Raw genomic sequence first — 27,687 nt, 5'->3', positions numbered from 1 at the left:
CAAAAAAAACAAAAACAACATGACATTGAAATGTTGCTTCAGTCGGGGGATGAAGAGGAGGAGGAGACGGAGGAAGGCGGCGGATCTGCAAAAAAAGAGATGGCGCAATACCTCCAGGACAAATCCAAAGTGAATTCCGGCGGCCCGCTAGTGTGGTGGAAGGCCAATTCTGCCCACTACCCAACACTGTCACTGGCAGCAAAACACTGCCTTTGTATCCCAGCCACTTCCACATCATCGGAACGAATCTTTTCCAAGGCAGGATACATTGTCAATAAGATGAGAAGCTGCCTCCTCCCTGACAATGTGGACAAACTTATCTTCTTGGCACACAATATGAAGAGAGTTTAGACCAATAGGCCGACTGCGTGAGTGAGGCATCATTTTATTTTGGTTACTTAGTTATTATATATCTGCATTGCTTTGTTAAAAACAACTTGTGCATGTGGACAACTTATATTCTTGGCACACAACATGAAGAGAGTTTAGACCAATAGGCCGACTGCGTGAGTGAGGCATCATTTTATTTTGGTTACTTAGTTATTATATATCTGCATTGCTTTGTTAAAAACAACTTGTGCATGTGGACAACTTATATTCTTGGCACACAACATGAAGAGAGTTTAGACCAATAGGCCGACTGCGTGAGTGAGGCATCATTTTATTTTGGTTACTTAGTTATTATATATCTGCATTGCTTTGTTAAAAACGACGTGTGCAATAAATCCCACATTTGTTAATTATTATTATTATTGTTAATGTATATTTTAAATGTTACAAGTTGTTAATGTTCAGAGTTGAGTGCCGACTTGTTAATGTTTCAATTACTGGGCCTGTTTTTCTATATTGTTTGATTGAAAAGTGTATTAACAGATTGCAGAATGGGTACAGTATAACAGTACATACAATTGTTAAGGGGATGCAGACCAGAGAGACTTTCGTCTTATTGTTTACATCATGCAGGTCCCCCATTTTCATTTATCTGCATTGGTGCAATAAATCCCGCTTTTGGAAATAACTTGTCTCATTTGATCCTTAAATCAAAAGGTAGAAGACCTATCGAATATTCAATCGTAATTTATTTCAGTTTTTTTCCAGGGGTAATGAAATTAATCTATAGTATACAGGTGCCAAGTGTCTATAGTCTAAATGTTTTATTACGATACTAGACAGTAAAGTTAAAATGCACAATAACGTGTAATATATAAATCATTGTTTATGCTTCATGTTCATCCCCCCCTCTGTTCTGAGTGACTTCTGAGGCGATCGAAACATCGCCAAGTGCGCAACGCTCGAACGCAGCCAATTGAAAAATGCACGAAAAGCAATCAAATGTTGAAATGTATAAAAAAAAACTATATATATATAAATGGGATTATGATATCACAATACTATCCAAATATATGCACTGGATAAAATGTATATTACGTTCACACTAATATAACTGTTTAGAATAGAATAGTCTATTGGGTGAGTGCGGCTGGCTTTCGTGTGACATCACGTCCGGGAGCAGGAGTCAACCAGGAAAATCTATAATAATCACAGATACATTCAGTCAATACTGGATCTAACTAAATGGATTTATGGATTGGATACACATTTATGGACATTTCAAGCCCGCCAGACCAGAAAGCTTCGGTTATTCCAATTCATACGGCGATGTTCTACCGGGACAAAAAGTGAGTGCGTGATAACATGTTTGACTGCTGTCTTTTCCCTTTGTTTAATTACATGTTTACATGAACAGCCACCACTGTAAACAAATTTTTTTCACCAATAGATTATGCAATGCCGCCCTCCGTAGGATCTATAATAATACAATAAAAAAAAAATTATATATAAAAAAAAAAAAAAAAATGTAATAAAAAAAAAAACGTATTAAAAAATTTACAAAAAACTAACGTTCGAACGTTCGTTCGTAGACCCTGGCGAACGTTCGAACCCTAAAAACAGGGTTCGGGCTCAGCCTTACTTCGATCCTTCAGTTGGCTTGACGGAAAAGTAAAATGAGGAGGCTGGACCCCCCCCCCCCCCCATCAGTCTAATCCAATGGGGTGCAGTACCATCCGGAGAGACAATAGGGGGCGGTATTTTCCCAATGGAGCTCAGAGAGAGTCTGCAGCACTAGCTTGAGGCTCGATTGATGAAATATGAATTCAAATTGCTAATAAAAAAAATACGACAAACAAACGCTATTTAGCGTTAGTGGCATTCAACAGTCGGCATGAACTAACGACAAAACGCGTCCATGGCACTCAAAGTGTTATGTATACTGCTTATGATGGGTACATGGGGTTACTATTATTTGAACTGCAAACTGTTTTGGGACCTGTTCTCTCTTTTCCAGTCTACTCCCATCTTAAACTGAACTAAATGTTTTTTCCCCAGTATGAGTTCTCATGTGTGTCTTCACACTTCCTGTCTGACTGAACCCTTTCCCACAAATTGAACAACTAAATGGTTTCTCTCCTGTATGAGTTCTCAGATGTAACTTCAGATCCCCCGTCCTACTGAACACTTTCCCACAAACCGAACAACTAAATGGTTTCTCTCCTGTATGAGTTACCATGTGTCCCTTCAGATTTCCCGTCGTAATGAACCCTTTCCCACAGACTGAACAACTAAATGGTTTCTCTCCTGTATGAGTTCTCAGATGTACCTTCAGATGTCCCGTGCAACTGAACCCTTTCCCACAAACTGAACAACTAAATGGTTTCTCTCCTGTATGTCGTTTCTCTCCTGTATGAATTCTCATGTGACTCTTCAGATCCCACGATTGATTGAACCCTTTCCCACAAACTGCACAAAGAAATGAGTAGTCTCCTGTATGAGTTCTCATGTGTGTCTTCACACTTCCTTTCTGACTGAACCCTTTCCCACAAACTGAACAACTAAATGGTTTGTCTCCTGTATGAATTCTCAGATGTGCTTTCAGATCTCCCGTCTGACTGAACCCTTTCCCACAAACTGAACAAAGAAATGGTTTGTCTCCTGTATGAGTCATCATGTGTGTCTTCAGAGTCTGTTTCATACTGAACCCCTTTCCACAAACTGAACAACCAAATGGTTTCTCTCCAGTATGAGTTATCATGTGTACTTTCAGATCTCCCGTCCTACTGAACCCTCTCCCACAAACTGAACAACTAAATGGTTTCTCTCCTGTATGAGTTCTCAGATGTACTTTCAGATCTCCCGTCTGACTGAACCCTTTCCCACAAAATGAACAACTAAATGGTTTGTCTCCTGTATGAGTCATCATGTGTTTCTTCAGATCTCCCGTCCTACTGAACCCTCTCCCACAAACTGAACAACTAAATGGTTTCTCTCCTGTATGAGTTCTCAGATGTACCTTCAGTTCTCCCATCTGACAGAACCCATTCCCACAAACTGAACAAAGAAATGGTTTGTCTCCTGTATGAGTCATCATGTGTCTCTTCAGACCTCCCTTCCCACTGAACCCTTTCCCACAAACTGAACAACTAAATGGTTTCTCTCCAATATGCTTATTTATGTGTATCTTCAGATCTCCCTTCTTTCTGAACCCAGGACTGCCGTTAGACAAACTTTGTACTTTCTGGGTCTTCTTTGGTTTCAGAGTCATCAAACCTGGTCCTCCACTCTCCTTCCATTCATCGCCGCCATTGGTGTCAGTTTCAGAACTGTCATCATCACTGTCATCAGTCTCATTTCCCAAACAGTCTGAAGAGAGGAGCTGGCCATCCAGACTGGAGCTCCTCTCCTGCTGCTCAGGGGGAACCTCCTCTTCACAGATAAACTGTTGTAAGGCAAGGGAGTCTAGAAAGAAGAATGTATGTTAAATGTAATTTGTTGTAACCATTACTTTTGAAAGTAACAAACACTACACTCTTGCCAGGAAAGTAACGAATAGGCCCGTATAGGGATGCACAGATCATATACCCAATATCGCCATCAGGGTGATACTAGCTACATTTGATTGATCTGTATCGACTACAGTTGGTCAGATCTATTACCAAGTTGTCATAAAGCTTCCTCCTCCAGTAACATCAGAGGAGAAGGAAAAGGTTCTCAGTTTTCCTCCAGAATGGATCTTGATTTTACATATTACATAAGGATATAAAGACATGTACATGAGTATCTCATCTTTTATAGTCTATGCTTGTTATGTTTACAGTCTATGCTAGCTCGCCAGCAGTCTGAGCTGACCAAATATTATTCTTCTTAACTTTTATGTAAATGTAGAAAGTGTTTTTATCTCTGGTCCCATTCCCACACTGGCCTGTTGAATAGAATCCTCAGTCTTCACAACTGGCTCCAGTGCTCAGAACATGGCTTTCATTGACAATTTGAATCTGTTTTGGGAATGTTCCTCGCTTTTTAGAACTGACAGAATCCATCCAAACAGACAGGGTAGTGAGAGACTATTTTTGCTAACACAGGCAATTCTATTTGTGCTCACACAGGGAATGTCATCAAATTCCTATGGACAACAGCCACCTGTTGTGGCAGGAGACGAGAGTGAGTTCTAAAACGAAGAACTGTTGAACTCAGCTGAAATTCTAGACCCTCTTTTAAGTCTGCTATTCTAAAAAACCCAAAACTGTGTCTTTGTTTGGTCTGATACTATTTTCTGAAAAGCCATTTCATTGGCTTAGTGAAAATATATAGGATGCTTGTTTTCTCTGTTCTGGGCAGAATGTCTTGGCGTCTCCACGCTACTGTATATTCTGCCCGTTGCAATGTATTATTTTTCCATTGCAACGTATTCTTTTCCCGTTTGTTGTTCACTTTTGAATAAACCTCTGAAAGATGAATTCTACCTTTTATTATTGAAGATGATCAGATAAACGCAACAGCAGGTGTATGCTAGTGGCTAACTTACAGCACGCTGTGCAGTCACGTGATTGACCGTTTACATCCCAGACCCTCCCCTCTGGACCCCTCCCCCTCCTTCATGCCACTGTGTTATCACCTGAATCAGCCGTATTAGTCCACACTCTTTTAAACATAGGAAAGGCCTGAGACTAATTAATTTAAATGCAAGGAGTCTGGTAAAACAACAAAATATGGATCATCTGAAGATTCTGGTCTTTCAGATTGATTCTGATATGTTAGTGTTAACTGAATCACGTGACATCAGCTCCATTGATAAACTAGCAGAGTTACTCTCCCATTATACGTTGAGATTGTCTTTGGTGTTTTTAATGTTAATTGGTTAAGTAATGTCTCCAACAATGGCCGGGGCGAAATCTTGAGGAACAACAACCCCCCCAAGCAGGGAAGACGGTGGGGAAATAGAGCCGGAATCCGAAACAGACTACGATCCAGGGCTTAAAACACCATTACCCAGCATGTTATTGGCCAACGTCCAGTCCATTGAGAATAAACTGGACGACATCAGAGCAAGAATTAAATTCCAAAGGACTCGGGACTGCAACGTCCTTTGTTTCACCGAGACTTGGTTGACGCCAGATGTCCTGAATCACGCCATAGAGTCGTCCGAGAACTTCTACGTTCACCGTAAAGACAGAACGGAAGAAGACTCTGGGAAGAAGAGAGGTGGTGGTATAGCCTTCATGCTGAACAATGGATGGTGCGATCCAGGCAACGTGAAGAAATGATCAAACCACTGCTCCCAAAACCTGGAATACATATCCATCAAGTGTCGACCATTCTTCCAGAATTAACATCGGGTCATTTTGATTGGAGTGTACATCCCACCTCAAACAAATACTGGAGAAAGCTACACGACAAAGTAAATAAACTCCAAACAGCTAACGTTGACGCTGCTATTGTTGTCGCGGGAGATTTCAACAGGGCGAATCTTAAAAAAGTGTTGCTTAACTTCTATCAGCATGTGACTTGTCCCACTAGAGGTGAGAATATATTAGAGACCACTGCTACTCGCAATTTAAAGACGGTTATAAGTCACAGGCTCTTAGCCCATTCTGTAAATCTGATCATGACGCCATCTTTCTTATACCAAAGTACAAACAAAGTCTCAAGCATGTTCCCGTAGTAACGCGAGAAGCGAAGCGTTGGTCTGTGGACTCGGTGAACGCGCTGCAAGCTGCACTCGAGTGCACAGACTGGAGCGTGTTCCGTGAAAACACCGATAAACGATTACACTGAAACAGTGCTGGACTTTGTTAGAAGAAGGTACTCTGGTAGAAGAAACAATCCCCTCCACCACAATTAGAGTTTTCCCAAACCAAAAGCCTTGGGTAGACAAATCCATCCATGAGGCTCTGAAAGCGCGCACCTCAGCCATTAACGCTGGGCTCGTGACAGGCAAAATGAACGAGCACAAGGCGGCGAGATACAACGTAAGGAGGACCGTAATAGTGGCAAAACAGCGATACAAGGATAAAGTGGAACTTCAGTTTGAACAGGATGATTCCAGAGGTAGGGCTGGGCGATAAAACGATAACGATAACTATCGCGATAAATTATTTCCTCGAAATAAACATGAAACGTGGTCGCAAAGTTTCGATATATCGATTTTCCAAGCTTGGATATGAGCATGCACTAACAACCAATCGGTGAAGGAGATGGCCGAGAGCGAAGGAGACCCGCGCTGCACCTCTGGGTAGAGAGGTAGGACTCACTCAACAACAAGGCTTGCTAGGCTAATTAGCTTGCACGGCGATGTTTTATATATTTACGTGCCGAGTATGTGTGTGGCGTGAATTCTGAGGCCACGTTTATAGTAGTGTGGGTATACAGTGGACGTCGTTTCAATATATTGTGGCGGAAGAGAGTATTTTAGTGTCATTTTTAGCACATTGTCATGGAATACACCTCTTAGAAGCAACAGGCTGGCTAGGTTAACTAGCTTGCACGGCGATGTTTTATATATTTACGTGCCGAGTATGTGTGTGGCGTGAATTCTGAGGCCACGTTTATAGTAGTGTGGGTATACAGTGGACGTCGTTGCAATGTATTGTGGCGGAAGAGAGTATTTTAGTGTCATATTTATTACATTCATCATCATCATTAGGTGGCTTCTTCGTTCCGAAGGTTGCCTATCACTCTCCAACCCATTCTGTCCCCACTTCTTCTCTCCAACTCCGTGACTCCGCCTCTCACTCCACTCCAATCACAGACATCGTCTACCCAGCCTCTTCTTGGTCTTCCACTTCCTCTCTTTCCATCCACCTTCCCCATCACCACCTCCTTGAACATCTCCCCGCTGGATCCTCTCAGAACATGCCCGCACAACTCCATCTTTCTCTTTTTCAACCTCTCCAGCAGCTGTCCCCCTTGCATATCCGCTCTTCTCAGTACCTCCTCATTCTTGATCTTATCCTTCCATGTTATCTTCAGCATCTTCCTCAGTGTCCACATTTCAAAAGAGTCTATCATCCTCTTTGCCTCTTCATTCAGCGTCCATGCTTCTGCTCCGTATGAAAAGACTGACATAACATACGTTTCCAAAATCCTGGTCTTCGTTTTCCAACTTATGTTTCTTCTCAATAATTCTTTATGGTTCCAGAATGCGCCGTTTGCAATTCCGGTTCTTCTCTTAATGTCCATGTTAGCTCTTCCACCTTCACTGATCCAGCTTCCAAGGTACATGTACTCCTTCACTTGTTCAAGTTTTTCTCCATCCACCTGTATTTTACAAACAGTTCCTGGTGTTTTTTCAATGATCATTACTTTAGTTTTCTTTGTGTTTAGTGACATTCCATAGTTTTTGCATTCGACATTCAGCTTATTCATCATGTCCTGTAGATCTTCTTGACAGTTACAGACTATAGCAGTGTCATCCGCGTATCTTATATTGGTGATGTTCTCTTCGCCAAGTTTTACTCCTTTCCCTCCTCTCAGACCTTTTTTCATCAGTGATTCACTGTACATATTAAAGAGTACAGGGGACAAGATGCATCCTTGTCTTACACCCTTCTCCACCGGGAAGTCTCTTGATTTCTCCTTTCCTATTCTAACATTAGCCTTCTGCCTCCAGTATAAGTTGGCAATTATTCTTCGGTCAGAAACTGGTATTTTGAATTCTTCCATTGTTCTCATCAATGTTGTATGTTCAACTCTGTCGAAGGCCTTCGTGAAATCGATGAAGCAAATATACAGCTTCTTCTGTTGGTCTATCGATTTTTCACCAATGATTCTGAGTTGGCAGATTGCATCTCTTGTTCCTTTTCCTTTGCGAAAACCCATTTGGCTATCCGAGAGCTGATGTTCAATTATGGGTTCTATTCTGTTCTTGATGATTTTCAGGAGTACTTTTGATGCATGAGATATCAAACTGATAGTCCTGTAATTGTTGCATTCTGTGGCTCTTCCGGTCTTTGGGATCGGAATGAACATTGATTTTAGGAAATTGTCATGAGATATTCCGCTTGTCGGCTAACTGCTAACGTGCGCGGACTGATGACGACATCAACTCGACTCGAGACATTCGCAGCAGCATAAGAAGTTAATTAAACTTGACAGACATTATATCGACGATAATTATCGATATCGAATTATATGAAAATAATTTTATAATTTTATCGCGATAACGTTTTTGGTCATATCGCCCAGCCCTATCCAGAGGTATGTGGCAGGGCCTCAGAACAATGACAGACTACAAAGGCACCCCCCCCCCCCCATGCTGAACAAAGATATCTCCCTGGCAAACAAGCTCAATACCTTTTATGCAAGGTTTGAGGCTGTGAATAACAACAACTGCCTACAGGCCACTGCAAAGAAGAGCAGAGCCACTGCCGATGGAGACTCAGTGTTCAGGATAACAGAACAGGAGGTGAGGAGGACCTTTACGAAAGTGAATACCAGGAAGGCAGCAGGACCAGATGGTATCCCCGGCCGTGTCCTAAAAGTCTGTGCCGACCAACTGGCCCCGGTATTCACAGACATATTCAACCTGTCCTTAGAACAGTCTGTCATCCCCACCCGTCTGAAAAAGTCCACCATTATCCCTGTACCCAAGAAATCCAGGCCTGCTTGCCTCAACGACTATCGCCCTGTAGCTCTCACCTCCATAGCCATGAAGTGCTTTGAGAAAATAATAATAATAATGCAGGACCTGTCGCAGAGGTCTTTAATTGGCATGCAATTATCCTCTGTTAGCGGTTAGCATACACACACACCGGAACACACATGCATGCATTGTTTTTGTAGGATCGCCGAAGCGATACTCCTCTGCGCTTAACCCATCCCATCGTCCTTCCCCCCCAAGGGCAGCCGGGAGCAGACGAGGGCTGTGGCGTGAGCCACGCCCGGGGACCATCCAAGTGCTCCTCCCCGTCTTCGTCATGGACGCGACAGCGTTAGCGATCTGTTGTTTTTGCATGTTTTTCCATTGGGTTTCTCTTATCGGGGGGAAACCATCGCGGAAACCTGGTCCCCAAGCGGGAATCGAACCCTGGACCTTCTTGCTGTGAGGCGACAGTGTTAACCACTACACCACCATGCCGCTACATAGCTACAGCTATGTGAGCTAGTGAAGGGCTACATCTGTTCCTCCCTCCCCAACACATTGGACCCCCTGCTATTTGCATATCGCCCCACGGAGGACGTCATAGCCCATGTGCTGCACACAGCAGCAGGGTAATGCTATTTATCGACTACAGCTCAGCATTCAATACCATAGTCCCCTCCAAACTCCTAGCCAAGCTCAGGGACCAGGGCTTGAAATATGACCTCTGCCAGTGGGTCTTGGACTTCCTGACAGGAAGACCCCAGGTGGTGAGAGCAGGCAACTGCACCTCCTCATCCATCACTCTCAACACAGGGGCCCCCCAGGGCTGTGTTCTGAGCCCCCTCCTCTACTCGCTGTACACACATGACTGTGTGGCACAGCGGAACAGCAACACAATTGTCAAGTTTGCCTGAAATCCGAGACTACCATATTAAAGGTACAGTTCTTGGCTTGAAAAAAGCTGTTGGAATGGTGTCGATTGGACGAGAACTGGAGGCATGACGGAAATTTGATTGACAGAGTGACGATGCCGTCATTCCCGATCACCGTCGGTTGATAAGAGTTCTCAATAATAGACCCATTCACAGTAGATACAGTATGAGCAAATGATCACAGACAGTACCTTTAGAGAAGAGCATGAACTTTGTTTGGTTTGAGTACCAGTTTAAGATTAACAAGCACATCCTGCAAAGTATTAAATTAGTTGTAAATTCAACAACACAGTAGACGATAGTGTCATCCGCATAGACAATCCTGACAATATCAGAGACGATATCATTCATATAAATAGTAGGCGTCTATCGAGGAAGTCAGAAGATCTTAAAGAACTTCTACTCATGCACAATAGAGAGCATCCTGACTGGTAACATCACCTCCTGGTTTGGGAATAGCACCGCACAAGACCGCAGCAGACTACAGAGAGTGGCACGTTCAGCGGAACGCACAATTGGAGGTGGGCTTCCCACTCTCCAGGGTTGCAGGGCCAAGGCTAAGAGAATAACCAAAGACTCTAGTCACCCAAACAACTGCCTCTTTGAACTGCTGCGGTCAGGCAAGTGCTACCGGAGTCTCATGGCCAGTAGAGAGACTCAGAAGGAGCTTCTATCCCCAGGCCATCAGGATGCTCAATGACACTATGTAACAACCCATCATCTACACTCACTGGCACTGCACACACATCCACATGTACACACTCACTTTAAACAAACACTCACCTTAACACTCACTTTACTCACTTTAGACACTTTAACACTACATTATATTGATCTATTATTAACACATTCAGGGCCATTTGGATCCGTCTAATCTCACTCTATAAGGCCAGCATATCATAATAAGGTTTCATTGTGCGTGAGGCTGTTTGTAGAGTTAAATCTATACTTTATAGTATTGCTATCTGTCCATTCTCATTGTCAATTGACACTATAAACCGTCCATTCAAAATGACTTAAAGAAATAATTCTTTCATCAATACGTTCCCATTTTATAGCGTCTTGAATATAAACGTTATATGGGATTGGTCTGGTATATTTCCTGCAAACCGAGATACAGGCTGCTAAGCTAATAACGTTAAATCAAATGGCGTTTCGTTATGAGAGCTAACGTTGGCTAGCTACTGTACCTGGCGCTGGCTAACTGGCTCGTTATGAGAGCTAACGTTGGCTAGCTACTGTACCTGGCGCTGGCTAACTGGCTCGTTATGAGAGCTAACGTTGGCTAGCTAGTTAGCAAGATTGCACTGCTTACTAACTAACGTTGATAAACCCAGGTTTACCACACAGTTAAAACACAGCTACTTACATTTGAGGATAAACTTGCATAAGAAGTTTCACTCAAGTTTCACTGTAGATGCCAAGGCTCCCTTGGCTCACCAAGTTGCCTGCATCAAATTCCAACATCCAATATAACATATAGAAGCCAAGAGCATGCTCTACAACATGGGATCATCCATTTCATGTTAATTCTGTGCTCAATAGTTAAATTTTATTACACATCATCCAATAAAATTTTCCAGGACAACTGTTTCTATTTCCATGTAATTGGTCACTTTTGCTCAGTTTCCATGCCTTTCCATACCTGGAAAATGAAAAAATGAATCCCATGTTTTCAATGTTTTCCAGGTACCGTGGGAACCCTGCCTTCTCTCCCTGTGTTGTTTTTTAAGTATTACAGACCATTGATACCAGGAAATCAACTGTAGAGGTTAAGCTAGACTTTTTTTCTCCTCAGGTTAGCTGCTCCAGTAATTACAAAACTAACATATATTTAATTTTTCGTTGCCATCATGTATAGTTCCTAGTATCTGGAAAATAGCTCATGTTGTTCCATTACATAAAGGTGGAGATAGAAGTCATATTAATAGCTATCGACCAATATCCAAGCTATCCTGTCTTGCAAAGATTCTTCTCTCAGATCACTCTATATTAAGCCCACATCAATGTGAGTTTAGAGCAACAGCCACTACTCTAGTTGTAAATGGTATAGTATCTGACCTTGACAGAAGAAAACACTGCTGCCTTTTTTGTAGATCTGTCAAAAGCATTTGACACAGTTCATCACTCTTCTATTGCAAAGGTTAATGAATGTTGGCTTTGACATTGACACATCTGCTTACAAATGGTTTCAGAGCTATTTATCAAAAATGTATACTGCAGGGTTCAAATCCGGTGCCAGTCTTATTTACTAGTTTAGTTTCAAGTTTTGTTTTATTTGTCACATTACATGTACATTACAATAAAATGCTTGGTTCTGTATGAGCCCCCTGATAATGTGCTTTACAATAAAAAAGGTAAAAAGAATAGGATCCAAACACTATACAAAATATACAATATACAAACTAAAGTACAACCAAAAGTACTAAATGTAAACAATGAGGTACAAAATGCAAGCTTTTTAAAATGCAAAATGCACGAATGAGGTATGAAAATGCAAATATTTTTGTAATAAATATAGAAATATGGTGTTAAAATCAAATGCGTTTAAAGTGTCTAAAGTACATTTTAAAGGTGAGTGTTTGTTTTAAATCGACTGCGAGTGTGTGCATGTGGATGTGTGTGCAATGAATTTAGATGGATGGATTAGTGTTGCATTGCATAGTCATTGAGCAACCTGATGGCCTGGGGATAGAAGTCTCTCTGTACTGGCCATGAGACTCCGATAGCGCTTGCCTGACCTCAGCAGTGCAAAGAGGCAGTTGTTTGGGTGGCTAGAGTCTTTGACTATTCTCTTAGCCTTGGCGCTGCAACGCATGGTGTAAATGTCCTGGAGAGTGGGAAGCCCTTAGGGCTGACCTTCGATATTTTTTTTGGAATTCAAAGCTTCGGGGCCGAGATTCGATTTGAATTCGAAGCTTTGAAATAAATTCAAACATTTAATTTAAAAAAAAATGTGGGACTTGTACAGCACTTTGTTCAACTTTGTCAGTGCTGTAAAGTTTAAACCTTTTTAAATCTTAGACAAACTAAACACTTTGCTTTCATGAAATATTGTAAGCTGTCATTTGAGGCTTTATAAAAGCAGCACAATGAACACAAATCTGTCAGTGCCGAGTCCGATCTCATCTTAAAGGGGAACTATCTTATAAATGGCCTTTTTCAGTGTTTACCATTGTTTCTTAGCTATGTGGACTTATATTAATAGGATCGATGTCTCTAATTCTCATATTGGCGCATTCTTCCAATTCTCCTCTCACAATATTCACCCTCACTGAACTGAGTCATCTGAAAATGTGCATATCTGTGATGTCAGAGATTTCTCAGCTGCATAATAATGTGGCAGTTGATGTGGCAGTTGGCACCAGGCCACACAGTGGTTGGAGCCCAGCCTCAAAACGGCTTAAGATCTTGAGGTAGAAAAATGCGGTTTTTGAGTACTTGATTAGAAATACAAAACAATGCATTTTTTTTTGAAAAAAACCTAGGTGTTCCATAGACACAGGAATTGTGTAAAAGTGCCCAAATAGTGAAAGAAATAGTAAAAATAGTTCCCCTTTAAATAACAAAACAGCACTCATCTTAAATAACAAACAGCATTGCTTGTTGTAATTAACAAAGAGAGGCAGAGTTGATTTTGCAAAAAAAAAAAAAAAAAATCATATACTGGTATACTTTTTTTTAATAATCAAATTTTATTTTCATATTCGAATCCCATGCCCATCGAACAAAGCTTCGAAGCATCAAAGTATTTAAGACAGCCCTAGCCCACATCCAATTGTGCGTTTGGCTGATCGAGCCACTCTTTGCAGTCTGCTGCAGTCGTGTGCGGTGCTAATCCCAAACCAGGAGGTGATGTTACCAGTCAGGATGCTCTCTATTGTGCATGAGTAGAAGTTCTTTAAGATCTTCTGACTCCCACGATAGAGGCCTACTATTTATATAAATGATATTGTCTCCGATATTGTCAAGATCATCTCTATGCGGATGACACTATCGACTACCGTGTTTTTGACTCTGTACAAACTGCCATTAAAAATGTACAACTCTCATTTAATACTTTGCAGGATGCACAATCTTAAACTGGTACTCAAACCAGACAAAGTTCATGCTCTTCTCTAAAGGTACCGTCTGTGATAATTTGCTTATACTGTATCTACTGTGAATGGGTCTATTATTGAGAATTCTTATCAACCGACTGTGATCGGCAATGACGGCATCGTCACTGTCAATCAAATTTCCGTCACGCCTCCAGTTCTCGTCCAATCGACACCATTCTGAGGACTTTTTTCAAGCCAAGAACTCTACCTTTAATATGGTAGTCTCGGATTTCGTGAAGTCCCAGGGACGGCAGCATGGGATTGGTCGGGAAAAAAGACGGGCGTTTAGAGAAACCAATCGAGAGAGACTGCAGCATTTTCCAAATACTGTTTGCTGTTATTTGTTTATTCATTACTGGGTCATATTCTATATATAATATATTTAATTTTATCATCCCAGAACGGACGATGTGTGTATCGGGTCGGCGCAGGCTAAATATGTCCAGACATGACGCTTCTAGTCGGCCAGCGGTGATTAGCCCAGCTAGCCCCGAGCTAGCTGGGGCCTGCTTGTACCTGGCTCATGGCTAACATTCAGCTAGCACAACCACCAGCCTGGCCCCCACCTTTCCCAGCTCAGGAATGAGGCTTGGAAGAGAGGCAGAGGACGACGAGGCTCAAGGAAGAGAACGGGGTAAGTTTGAATACAAATGTTTGCGCACACACATTACATTATTATATAATAAATAATAGTTTCCTATGCTTAGCAGAAGGAGGGTTGTTGAAGCTATTTCTGTTTTGGATTATGGACACCGTTTATAGACATGCTGCTGCTTCTACTATAAAACCACATAAGGTCCCCAGAGTTTGCACTGAATTAGGGAAATCTGCATTTAGCTTCTGTGCCCCCGACACACTACTTGAGTATCCATTGGTCTGCCTCCTATGCACTGTAATTTTAAGAGCTTTGCTCTGTTGTAATTCAAAACTGAACTTTGTAAAGAAACTCCAAGTTAGGAGCAATGCACTGCTCTGTTGTATGTTAGAACTTTGTAAAGAAACTCAGTGTTAACACTTTCAGTGCCACCAGGTGGCGCCAGAGTTAGCGCTTGAATGCCACCATCCACTTTAATGTTATCGTTAATATCGCCTAATCTATGTTTTAAATTATGGCCATGTGTCTAATCTGCCCGTCGCTTATCAAAGAATCATTTTCCAGTCAGTGCTGTCAAGGCATATTGGTTTTTTATCGCTTCATTTCCGTTTGAGAGCATTTTGAAAAGCACCCGTTTTGAGGTAAAAAACAGTCCATTCTGGGCCATTCTATGATAATCGTCTTTTACTGGAATATTCCAGAACGTTGATATTTGTCTGCCTATTTATGAATCGTTTTCAAATAAACGCTAGATGATCAATATTATACGTATACGCACGCCCATTCGAGCCGCGCACGGATAATCGCTGTGTTCATTTCCTCTTGGATTTTTACAGTGAAACCGATAAGAGGACATTTCACAAAACAGCTTATATCTTCATCAAAATGAGTCTGATTATCCTAACACTGATAACATAGATTCCTTACCTGACATCAGATGGTATCCAACTGGTATATTCCAATTCCTGATCACCATTCGAAAAAAACGATAAGTGTATAGATCCAACGTGTGTACAGTAGAACACATGATTCCGCGGGGCTCAGAGGCTCAAGAATGAACTCTGATAACCCCGGCTGCATCAGTGGACTGGAAAATGTGGAGTACAGGATTTTTTCCCCCATCCATTTTCATTGAGTCCATTCCAAAATCCCTTATGTCATCTGGGAGACGATAGGGGCGCTTCTTTCCACATCTGATCGCCGGCGGCGCTCGGGTAGACTAGGGTAGGCTCGCGTGATGCAATATTTCAGATCGCCAAAAAAAAGAAAAAGAAAAAGAGAAATCTTGTGAGTGGCTTTCAACGAGATATTAATAATTCCGAGAAAACTCGTGAGTGGCATAGAAAGTGTTAAGAGCGATGCACTGCTCTGTTATATTTTTATTTAACTATTTTATTACACTTTTTACTGTCCGTTCTATTTGATTATTTTTTAGCCTATTTTTAAACTAAATAAAACCGCACTTTTTTACTCTTGTCTATTCTATTTTATTATTTGTATTACTGAATGAAACCGTAAACAAAGAGGCCTATTGGGATGCTAGATCATGTGAAAAACGAAGGTTATCTTTACGGGCCCTCAGGGGGTGCATTTGACGTGGCCACACGTCCACTCTGCCCCTTTTGATCTCATAATAGTAGAGCGAGACGCAATGGCCAATATGATAATATAACGAAGGTTATCCTATAACCCTAGTTATATGAATACTGGCTGAGCGTCTCGCTCTGCCATTATGAGATACCATCTCTCCAGCACCTACTGTGCCCGTGGACATTTTTTACATGCACCTCACTAGCACGTGACCACGCCTACTCCCGTGCGTGCCTCTACAAGACACAGGAAGTGGTCACGTCCACGCCCTTCCAAGTTCGAATTCCATACGTGGAAAACATCCAAGGGACCTCAGGGCGCTGAAGAGCGAGACGCTCAGCCAGTATTCATATAACTAGGGTTATAGGATAACCTTCGTTATATTATCATACTGGCCATCGCGTCTCGCTCAGGGGAGGAAACTAACTTTTTGGCTTACCAGCCAACTGGCGAGTATCTGATTTTTTTTACCAGACAAACTGATTTTTTACCAGCCCAAAAAAATCGCTAATTGTGATAATTACTTCTTTGTATGTCTTTGTCTAAATTGATTTTCAATCATAGTAAAAATCACACCGTGTCTCTACTCTTTAAAATATTTATTAGCATAAAACATTAATAACAGTCTCTACTCTTCACAATATTAGCATACAACATGTATTAATCACACTGTCTCTACTCTTCAAAATATTAGGATATCACATATTAACATGAAAGAGGGAACTATTCTGGACTGGGTTGGGCTGAACTAGGCAGTGAAAGATGCTGGGCTGGACTGGACTAGGTTGGACTGGTCTAGGTTGGACTGAGTTGGGCAGTGAAAGAACCAAGCATTTCACTGTAATGTAATAGCTAAATAAAACAACTTGACTTGTTACATTTGCACTCTGGTTGTATGCCAAATGTATTCTGGTTGTACTGTACTTGTGCTGTAAGATGACAATACATTGGAACCGAATCGACAACGCTAGGGGTTCAGCAGGTGTGTTCTGAATGCCAAGTATGACAACATCACCGTTGTGAAGGGCATATGGGCGAGTGGTGATATGGGGGGAAACCCGGTAATAATAAAATGTCACTCGGCTGCATTTAAGCAAAGCCGCTCAGTATAGTCCACTATGTTGAACGCGCGTTATGGTAGCTTGTTACATGCTAGGTAGCTAGCCGGCTAATGCTGGTGCCTGGTTGACTTGTCATTCTCATCCGACTCGAATGAGACGCGTCGCATGCTATTGTTCGCCCCCATGTCAGACCGCACTGATATCCGAAAGCGACGACACTACATGCAATTATTTTCATCCACTGATGTGTTTTTGTCTAAGTTTGTCTACGTTGTCAAGCCGGCTGCCGGTGGCAGGAGTCTGTAGGTCCGCTCGCAGTGATCTGTCCACTTCCCCTAGATGGGCGGCATCTTCTAGAAAATGAGTGTTCATTGGAGGAGCTTAGAGCGCATCTGTACAACGATGATGTTCATTGGTTATGGTCTGATTGGGAGGAATCAAGGGGGGAGTCAGAGTTCGGCTTGTGCCAGTGAGCGAATCAGCAGATTGCAGAATGATTTTTTTGTTTGTTTTGTAATTACAAGTACTCGCCAGACTGGCGAGTGCTCTTCATGAATTACTCGCCAAACGTAAAAAATACTCGCATTTGGCGAGTAAAGTGGCCTAATTTCCTCCCCTGGTCTCGCTCTACCATTATGAGATCAAAAGGGGCAGAGCGGACGCGTGGCCACGTCAAATGCATCCCCTGAGGGCCCGTAAGCCCCCGCCAGGGAGAGGTCCCGGACCTCAGGACTGCCTGGGAGACAGAACCCCCAGTCATGTCGATGAGGTAAAACCTAACAAAAGGCCCCGGGGAGGACCAGGAGGCCGCAGCGCAGATGTCCTCCACCGAGGCCCCTCCCAACAGGGCAGTGGAGGCCGCCACACCACGAGTGGAGTGTGCCCTGACGCCCCCGGGGGGAACCTGTCCAGCCAACGTGTAGCAAAGGGCAATGCCCTCGCACAACCAATGTGACAGGCGTTGCTTGGACAGCGCCTTACCAGCGCGAGAGCCACCGTAACAAACTAAGGTAAACCTTCAGTTTTACAGGACACGACAGGTGAAGGCTCGCCTCCAAATCACTAACGTGAGGAGGAGGGTGAAAAGCCTGAAGCACAATATCCCTGGAGCGATAAGAGCTCCGGATATTCTTTGGCATGAAGACCGGATTAGGCCTCAGAGTCGCACTGCTATCGGCCCGAATAGACAGGCACACAGCTCACCCACGCGCTTAGCGGAGGTGATGGCCAAAAGGAACGCGGTCTTAAAAGACAGTCGATCCAACAGCGCCTGCTCAAGAGGCTCAAACAGGGCCTCCGACAACAGTCCTAGGACCAGTTGGAGGTCCCAACTCGGAGACAGAGAACGTTCCACAGGCTTGAGACGCCGTGCACCAGCCAGGAAACATCTCACGAGAGGGTGGCTGAACAGCGGTCTGCCCTCAAAGCCCAGATGACAAGAAGATATAGCTGCGGCGTATACCTTCACTGTCGAGGCCGACAGCCTATTCAGGATAGACTGGAGGAATTATAGGCTAGACTGGAGGAAGGAAAGAACAGAGTCCAGGGGGCATGACATCGGGTCCAGGCCCCCAACCTCACACCACTCTTGAAACATACGCCACTTCCCTGCGTAAACCGCGGTAGTGGACAGAGCGTGCGCGTTCTGGATGGTGTTAACCACAGTAGGGTTAAGACGCATCCCCTCCAGATTCACCCTTTCAGCAGCCAAACCATCAAAGGCTGCCTCAGAACAGGAGGCAGAAACAGAGTTCTGCATGCCTGAGAGAGGGCCCGCGGTGACCACGGAACAGGCCACGGCGGGGCCACCAAGAGCTGAATCAGGGCCGGGAACCACACAGCTGAGCCCCGGGCCGGCGCGACCAGGATCAAAGTCCTGCGCTCCCAACGTACCCGCTCCAACAGCTGAGCCATCAGGTGTATGGGGGGAACGCGTACAGAATCCCAGGCGGCCACGGATACACCGAGAAGGCATCCACTCCCAGAGAGGGGTTGTCCTTCCGACTGACCAAGACCCACAAAGGGCACTGGTGGGACTGTCTGCTCGCAAACAGGTCCACCGAGGCCTCCCCGAATCGGTCCCAGACCTGTCTGACTATGTCTGGACGTAGTCCCCACTGGTCCGGGTGAGGACCGCCACGCGACATCACATCTGCACCCACATTCTCCCTGCCGGGGATGTGTAGAGCCCTCAGGCTGCGCAGATTGAGAGACGCCCATAGCCAGAGTTCGACCGCCACCCGGTGCAGATGGGGGGAGCGTCCTGATCAAAACATGCTCGCCAACCACAAGGTGGCCGAGCCGCTAGAGGACCAGAAGGACTGCCTTCAATTCCAACACATTGATATGTAGTGCAGACCGGGCAGTCGGACCGACACGTCCCCCCCATCCCGTGAGGGAGGCATCAGTGAAGACCGTGACGTGTGATAGCCTGCTGCCCATGGGGACCCCGCTGGCGAGGACCCCAGGCCACCCCCAGTGGTTGAGATCCCCCAGTACAGACACGGGAACCTTCAGCCGCTTCCATTTGTCTCTCACAGGGTCTATTTTCATACTGAAAAACCACCTCTGTATCCTCCTCATGAAGAGGAGGCCAAGAGGGACCACAGGTTGAGCAGATGCCATCATACCGAGCAGGCGCATCACGGACAGCGGACAGGAATTTCCTGTGAGGAGGGAAGATCGGGATGTGAAAATACGCATCCTTCAAGTCTATGGAGGTGAACCAGTCTCCCACTCTGACAGCGCTTAACAGGTGTTTGACGGTCAACAATCTGAACCTCCTCGCCACAATCAGCCGATTGAACGCAGACAGGTCCAGTATGGGTCTGACACCTCCCGATTTCTTGGGCACCAGAAAACACCGGGAGTAAACGCCACTCATCGCGTCCTCCCTTGGGACCACGAAAACGGCCTGCTTCACCACCAGATAACGAATCTCCTCGGCCAGGGCTGTCATTGCCGCGGACCCCGACAATAGAGTCTGTACCAAACCCGAAAACGGAGGGTGGTGGTGTGCAAACTGCAACACAAGCCCCACCCTTAGCATTCTCTCTATCCACGCCGACATATGGCACTTCCGTAACCATACGTGGTGATAATCCCAAAATCGCACCCTGACTCTACCAACAAGGCATATTGTAGTTCCTCCTTACTCACCATGGCTCTTTGCATGTTTGGGTTAGGGGTGGGAATCACCAGTTTCATCACGATACAATACGATAACGATTCTTTGGACAACGATACGATATTTGCCGATATCACAAAGTCTGCCACGATACGATTCGATTCAGGTGCCTGCGATCGATATGAGACGATATCATATACCCATTTAACACAATCAGTAACATTTAGAAAAAGACAACTAAAATATCATTTGACATTTATATTTTTGAACTCTTCCAGACATTTAAATGAAAAACAATCTATTGTTGTCATGTATACATTTATTATGCATTATATTTTTTATGTTTAAATATGAATATAAATTATCTTTCCAAAGACCAGAGATGGAACGCGAATGTGCACACACACAGAAAGGAAGAATGCCCCCTCCCCACTAATGGAACTCTGCTGCTCTCTGTCTCTGATCAGGGTTAGCTTAGCTTAGTTAGCGTAAGCAGCTAACATTAGGTTAGGTCTTTAAATAACACGACGTGGGCATAAAGGAATGGCGAGGATGCAAAGCATGTTAGATGTATTTTACCCGTTGTGAGAAAAAAAGCAGGGACTTATTTTGGGTCGCCAAATAGGCGGACTCTGGAGCTATGCTGTAACCAGAGCCTTATAATCTGGCTGTAACGTCTACACACACGGAGCTACTGTTGTTGGGCAGATATGCTCGCCACGGGATTTTCGAAATAAGTATCGATATGAACCGATCTTTTTACGTTGCATCGATCCCATTGGTTTGTTGATAATTACATCGATGTATCGATCTGGATCGATGCATCGTCCCACCCCTATGCTTTTATTGCTTTCTATTATGTACCGTTTACATTTGTACAATCGTAGTTTCTGTAAATGAGGGAAACCTCAGAAGCTTATGATTTTTAAATAAAGGTTGAAATGAAATATCTGCAACCCTGTTAATTGTGCTGTTGCCAGTCTTGGCCAGGGCGCTCTTGACCTCAATGAGAATACATTTTTAAATAAAGGTTGAATTATAAAAAAAATATTTAAGGATGGGTATATGTTTTATAAAGTATGTACATTAAAAAATCTTTTTTATATAAAAGCCTATTTGGTGTGTTCTTTATTCTTTTAACTCATTCAGCGCCAGAGGGAAAGGAATTCTTGGATCAACTCAAGATTGATACCATATAGCCCTTACCTTGACTAGGATGAACTCCAAAAAGAATATTCCAATTATCTGATCGCCATTCCCAAGTATTGATGTCGATCGTGTTGTCAACATAATCCACCAAAGAACATGAACCAGGAGTGCTTGATTCTCCTCAATCCATGCGTTATAAACGCTTGTCCTGCCCGACAAGGAAAACTCCGCCCGGACACTTTAGATAGACGCACAGCCCAAGACAGAGAGTTTCAAAGGATGTGCAATACCGGCCGCAAGGCGGCGGTATTGGACGTTTGTGATCTCAGATTAATTCCCAATGATAACACAGGCTCCCTCGATGGATTATGAATGGAAATATCGAATAAAAGAAATAACGACCAAAACCAGAGAAATCTCGGGTCTGGCCTCCATTGTGTTAATCAGGATTTAGCATAGTAGTTTACATTACTGTATATATATCCTGAATTTCTCTTTTCATTGAAGCATCATGGGACATAAATTTTTTGTAACATATATTTTTTTTCTTATGTTTTAATGAGACACAGGTCCATTTAGTAGTAATGGGGAATTGGAAATGGCTGGAAATTGAAATGGCTGGAAATGACTGATGGGCCATTTCTTTTGGTGATCTTATAGATTTATTTGTGCATTTCATGAGAGGTTTAAATAAAGTTAGATTTATTGGAATATGGAGATTTTCTTCAGATGCATCACAGTATTATGTCACCTTGAAAATTATGGTAATGAAAATCATGGAAAAACATTTATTTCAAGCATCTGTATGAACGCTGAAGATGGATTTACGCTTTAGAGCCTTACCTCCTCCTTCATTCACAGTTCCTTTAAGTCCTGGTGTTTTAATGCAGTCCACCAAGTAGACAAACAGCTCCTTTACTCCCAACTGAGAGACGTGACTGCAAGACGCCATCTCCTCCACTGTACTGGATATCAATGGGGCTGTGGCCTAAAAATACCAGATAAAAAACAGCGACAATAAGAGTCTTGCTCACTCTCCCCAGTCATTGTAGATTGACATATTTGGCTGAGTATTGTTTTTTGATGTTAGACATGTCTTGTCACTGGTACTTGATGAGTGTCACCTTAAAGCGATAGTTCAGAGTTTTGGACATCAAGTGGTATGAAATACTATAGTAGTATAGTTGATGCAGTGCCCTCAGTTTACACACAGTCTCGTGGTCGGAGTTCTGACCTGGCAGAAGTTTTAATCATACCACAGCGAAGAAGAGGGCACCAGCAACCACAGACTGGTAGAACATCTGCAGCAGTTTGCTGCAGACATTAAAAGACCTGAGCCTTCTCAGGAAGAAGAGTCTGCTCTGTCCCTTCCTGTAGGGCCTCGATGTTGTTCGTCCAGTCCAGTTTACTATCACTTGACCCAGGGTTGTTCCCAGCCTAGTGTGACTCAAGGTTCTTTGGTAGACTATTGCATTGGTCCATTCATTGAAGATGAACGCAATGCGACATCCTTTACTAGGCTCACCCACCAACAGTGCAGGTGCTGAACTGCTGATCCGAATGTATAGGTAGAAATCATATTATGCGTTTTCATCAATAAATAAATGGCCAAAAAATAATTCACTCGCGCGCTAACGCGCACTCGCATTCTTTGGGGGCCCACTAATACATGGGGCCCAGATTCTACAGCTACGCCCCTGCCTGCATGATCACATGGCTTTGTTTAGAAAAAGTGATTATGGTATAGTGACCAAAGAATGGTGGAAATACCATGATATTACCATCTGTATCATGATTCAAATTGAATGCCACCATGCCATGGTAGCATTAAGTACAAAAGTGGTACCAGGGCGATACATGACTTTTACCATGGCCAGTAACATAGTAAAACTGAAAATACCATCAAACTACCATGATCCTTTTTTGTGTGGATAACGAATTAATGATCAAGTCAGATGCAGCTCTGTCGCCAAAATGGCCAAGAAGTCCTGCATCCACTAGTCAAGCCTAAGTAAGATATGGTGATATGAGATTGTGTTCCTCTACTAGTCAAACATAAGAAAGATCTGGTGATATGAGATTTTGTTCCTTTACTAGTCAAACCTAAGAAAGATATGCTGATATGAGATTTTGTTCCTCTACTAGTCAAACCTAAGAAAGATCTGGTGATAATGATATGAGATTTTGTTCATATAGTCCAACCCTAACTGAATGTCAACTGAAGCATAATACTACCTCAGGGAGCATATGGTGTTGGCTAGGACCGGCTATGTGGTCATCTTTCTTGTCTGCAGCCGGTGAAACAGCTCTGACATGTTCGTTGGGGTCGTCACTGAGGTCATTCTTTCCCTGGGACATCTTCAGTGGACACAGCTCTGTAAAGTCCATACAGACAAAATCATAATTTAAAGCAGATGGAAATGTTAGGTTAGGTTAGGCTGTATGGTTATAGCAATTGTACACTACAAATATTAGGGGTGGGACGATACATCGATCCAGATCGATACATCGATGTAATTATCAACGATCGAATCGGATCGATGCAATGTAATAAGATCGATTCATATCGATACTCTTATTTTGAAAATCCTGTGGCAAGTCTCATATCCGCCCAAGAACAACAGCAGTAGCTCCGTGTGTGTAGACGTTACAGCATAGCATTCTCCCTTTCTGTGTGTGTGTGTGTGCGCGCGTCTTTGGAAAGACCAGATGAGGTCAGAGGAGTTTGATGTTTAAATGTTATTTAAACATAAACAATATAATACATAATAAATGTAGGCCTATACATGATCATGCAACATCAACAAATTGTTGTAGGAACGGTTTGGGAGAGGGAGGTAGGGAGGGGTTTTAGGTTGAGTTTTGAGTTCCAAAAAATGGAGCTTAAAGTTTAAAGCTCAATATATCAAAACGTGGCACTTTACAGTGAACAGGAGGTCTATTTGTATTAAAAACAATAGATTGATTTTCCTTTAAATGTCTGGAAGAGCTCAAAAATACAAATGTCAAATGATATTTTCGTTACCTTTTTTACTTGATCTAAATGTTACTGATTGTGTTAAATGGGCATATGATATCATCTCATATCGATTGCAGGCACCTGAATCTAATCTAATCGTATTGTATCGTGAGAGACTTTGTGATATCGGCAAATATCGTATCGTTGTCCAAAGAATCGATATCGTATCGTATCATGATGAAACTGGTGATTCCCACCCCTAACAAATATAGTAATGTAATTTCATAAAGTCTGTAAACAAAGTTTTCAAAGTTTCTCTGCTCTCTTTCTGTCTTTTGCTCGTCTTTTCCACATGCTTGTTTTGATTCTGTGGGGGGTGGGGGCATTTTCATCTTTACTTTCCTGATATGTTTCTACATTCTGGTCATTTCAGTTTGCCGTCTCTCCTGTTCCCTTTCTAGGGATTCCTAGAATACATTTGTATGCTCCTCTCTTACACATCTTTGTAAACAAACTACTGCTTTCTAGCGCTGCCTCATTAGAGCTGCTTGTCTGTCTGCATGTTTTGTTTTCAGTATTTTATTGACTAATATGTAAAAAGTTAGTCTGGAGCCCTGTATTGACTAATAAGCATCTTCATCTTTGCTTTGTTGGCAGTGTATTTGTCAAATTTTACATCATTTTAGTATCCTCCTGACCTGATCTAACGTGACCCTGAAGTGTAAGCAGAGTCAGTCAGAAAACATCGGCTTTTGGCATTAGCTTGCTGCTCCCCTGGCTACAAAACATTGATGTTAGCCAGCCATCTAATATTACAACTAATGTTAGCTAAATACCTAATTATAGCGTACCAAGCATTAGCCCAACGTGCGCTGCATTACACTGTAGGGTAGTGTAAGATGTCTGGTAGTGAGACTGTGACTGACCATAATATAGAGGATGGTGTACCGGTAGTCGTGTTATTCCACAAGTATAACTACGCGAGTCCTCTGCATTTGTTGTGAGTATATTTATTTCGTTAGCTCTGTAGCTCCAACACACGGGTCTCTTATCTTCACTCCTCGTCTACTACTCTGCCCCACACTGTGGTCAATCCAGCCGTCTTTCACTTTTGCGTGGTCAAACCAGCCGCCCCTGTAATTTCGAGTGCGCGATAGTTACAGGTTTACGGTAATGCAATAAAACAACCCTGGGAAGCTGTTGTAATTACCGAAGTGACTTTCGAATACAGTCTCACAAGTTGATCTTACATAAATACTTTAATTATTCCCGGTAATGAACTGAATGAACATCGAATCAATAGGACGTTTCGTATGTGCAGTATTATTGAACATCGAATCAATAGGACGTTTCGTGTGTGCAGTATTATTGAACATCGAATCAATAGGACGTTTCGTGTGTGCAGTATTATATATTCGACCACTAAAGCTACAGGAAATCCCACGAGGAACATTTCCGGTGAGGATTTCAAAGTAAAGGATGGCATGTGGTTCATTTCTATTATTTGCGATTGAGGAACAGGGTAATTTATGAGAATAATGTTAGGACTTATTGCTTCATAAACTTGTTGCAAATACTATGAACTACTTTTACTGTGTACTTTTTGAGAATGGCAAAATTCCCTCCAGCATTTGATGTTGGATAAAAAACATTTCTTCCATAAGTAGTTTATGACACTGCCATGTTTGTACTTAATACTTCTTAAGACTACTTGCACAAATAATATGAACTACTTTTACTGTGTACTTTGAGTAATTTGATTTTCAAAGTCCTCTCCATAGAACAAGAATGAGCATTTTCGACTAACTTTGATGTGGGATAAAAAGCATTTCTTCCATAAGTAGTTTATGAAACTGCCATGTTTGTACGTAGTACGTCTTAGACTACTTGCACAAATAATATGAACTACTTTTACTGTGTACTTTGAGTAATTTGATTTTCAAAGTCCTCTCCATAGAACAAGAATGAGCATTTGAAAATACCACACTTTGTTATGGTAAAACAAATAGATTGAGGCTTCATGGAAAGAAAGAGGAGGGAAAGCTGTGGACACAGACATACAACTATGCTGCAACAGAGGATGGACAACAAGAGAAAAGAAAGACAAGGAAAAGAGAGTAACATACTGGTCTCCTGGTCTGTGGGCTCCTCCTTCAGCCCAGTGGACATATCCGTGGGGGGGTCTAGCGTGTCCTGAACCTCCTCTATTTTAATCATCAGTAGGTCTCTGGGTGGATCTGGGACAGAGGGAAACACAACTCAACATACTAGTCTTTATTTACTTCTGGGTCTGGAGAGTAAACTAAAGTATCTTCAGTAGGAAGTCTTGTTCTGACTTACAGAGGTCCTGCTGGTCTGATTCCTCCTTCATTCTAGTAGGTGTGCTCTTGGACGTCTTCTACTGGAACTGGAGTTTTGCTACAAGGATAAACGCAGATGGTCACAGAGAGCCCTGTAGATCCAAGTCTGGAACTGACTTGTCAGCCAGGACATATATAGAGGCTTCTCTCCACCAATCACATGACAGTATGGAGGGGAAAAGAATGAGAACTGTAGGCCAATTAGTTGACATGCTTTTATTCAAAGCCGATTACATAAATGCAGGACTTAATTTGTGCCAGGACATGCCAGATTGAGGCCGGCACCTATTTGATAGGATCTGGCACCTCCTCTGTCATAATCTTCTGTCAATACATTTAGTGGGGGGGCGTGGCCAGGTAGCATAGGGTTTTGATTGAGTTGATTGAAAACTTTATTAATCCACAAGGAAGCATACTAGGACCGTCCGTTACTGTTCCTAATTCATGCAAATGACATGTCGTCAGCTTGTGACTGCAACTTGTTCCTGTTCGCGGACGACTCAGCCCTGCTGGTCTCTGACAAGAACAAGTTACAGGTTGAAAAAACCCTCAGCTCGGAACTTGGCAGAATCTGGCTCGCTGATAACAAACTATCATTACACCTGGGGAAAACAGAGTCCATTCTCTTCGGTTCAAATAACAAACTCGGCTTCTCAGTTACAGTGGGTGACAATATTGTCACAAGGAAAGATGAAATTACATACCTGGGTTCCATCCTAGAGGCAAATCTTTCCCGTGACAAAATGGCATCCAATGTAATAAAAAAAGTCAACCAAAGAACTAGATTCTTGTACCGGATCTCCTCTCTGGTAAACAAGAATACCCTGAAGACTGGCAGGAGCACTCATTCAAGGGTACTATGACTATGCTTGCACTTCATGGTACCAAAGCACCTCA

The 27,687-nt window shown here is 42.9% G+C and overlaps 1 protein-coding gene across 1 annotated transcript; it reads right to left on the bottom strand.

The window, feature by feature from the left end:
- Positions 1-38: 38 nt before the first annotated feature.
- Positions 39-26,801, bottom strand: LOC311227347 (uncharacterized protein; the record flags this gene model as incomplete). The annotated part of the gene is made up of 6 exons (XM_084312958.1): positions 39-85; positions 3,565-3,795; positions 22,315-22,459; positions 23,707-23,846; positions 26,557-26,667; positions 26,771-26,801. 6 exons carry the CDS (start codon positions 26,799-26,801, stop codon positions 39-41), a joined length of 705 nt encoding a protein of 234 aa, XP_084169084.1.
- Between the last annotated feature and the right edge of the window lie 886 nt (positions 26,802-27,687).

This window comes from Notolepis coatsorum (assembly GCF_963971535.1).
Source record: "Notolepis coatsorum genome assembly, chromosome: 1".
NCBI classification, from domain to species: domain Eukaryota; kingdom Metazoa; phylum Chordata; class Actinopteri; order Aulopiformes; family Paralepididae; genus Notolepis; species Notolepis coatsorum.
This window is presented reverse-complemented; position numbering and strand designations above follow the sequence as displayed.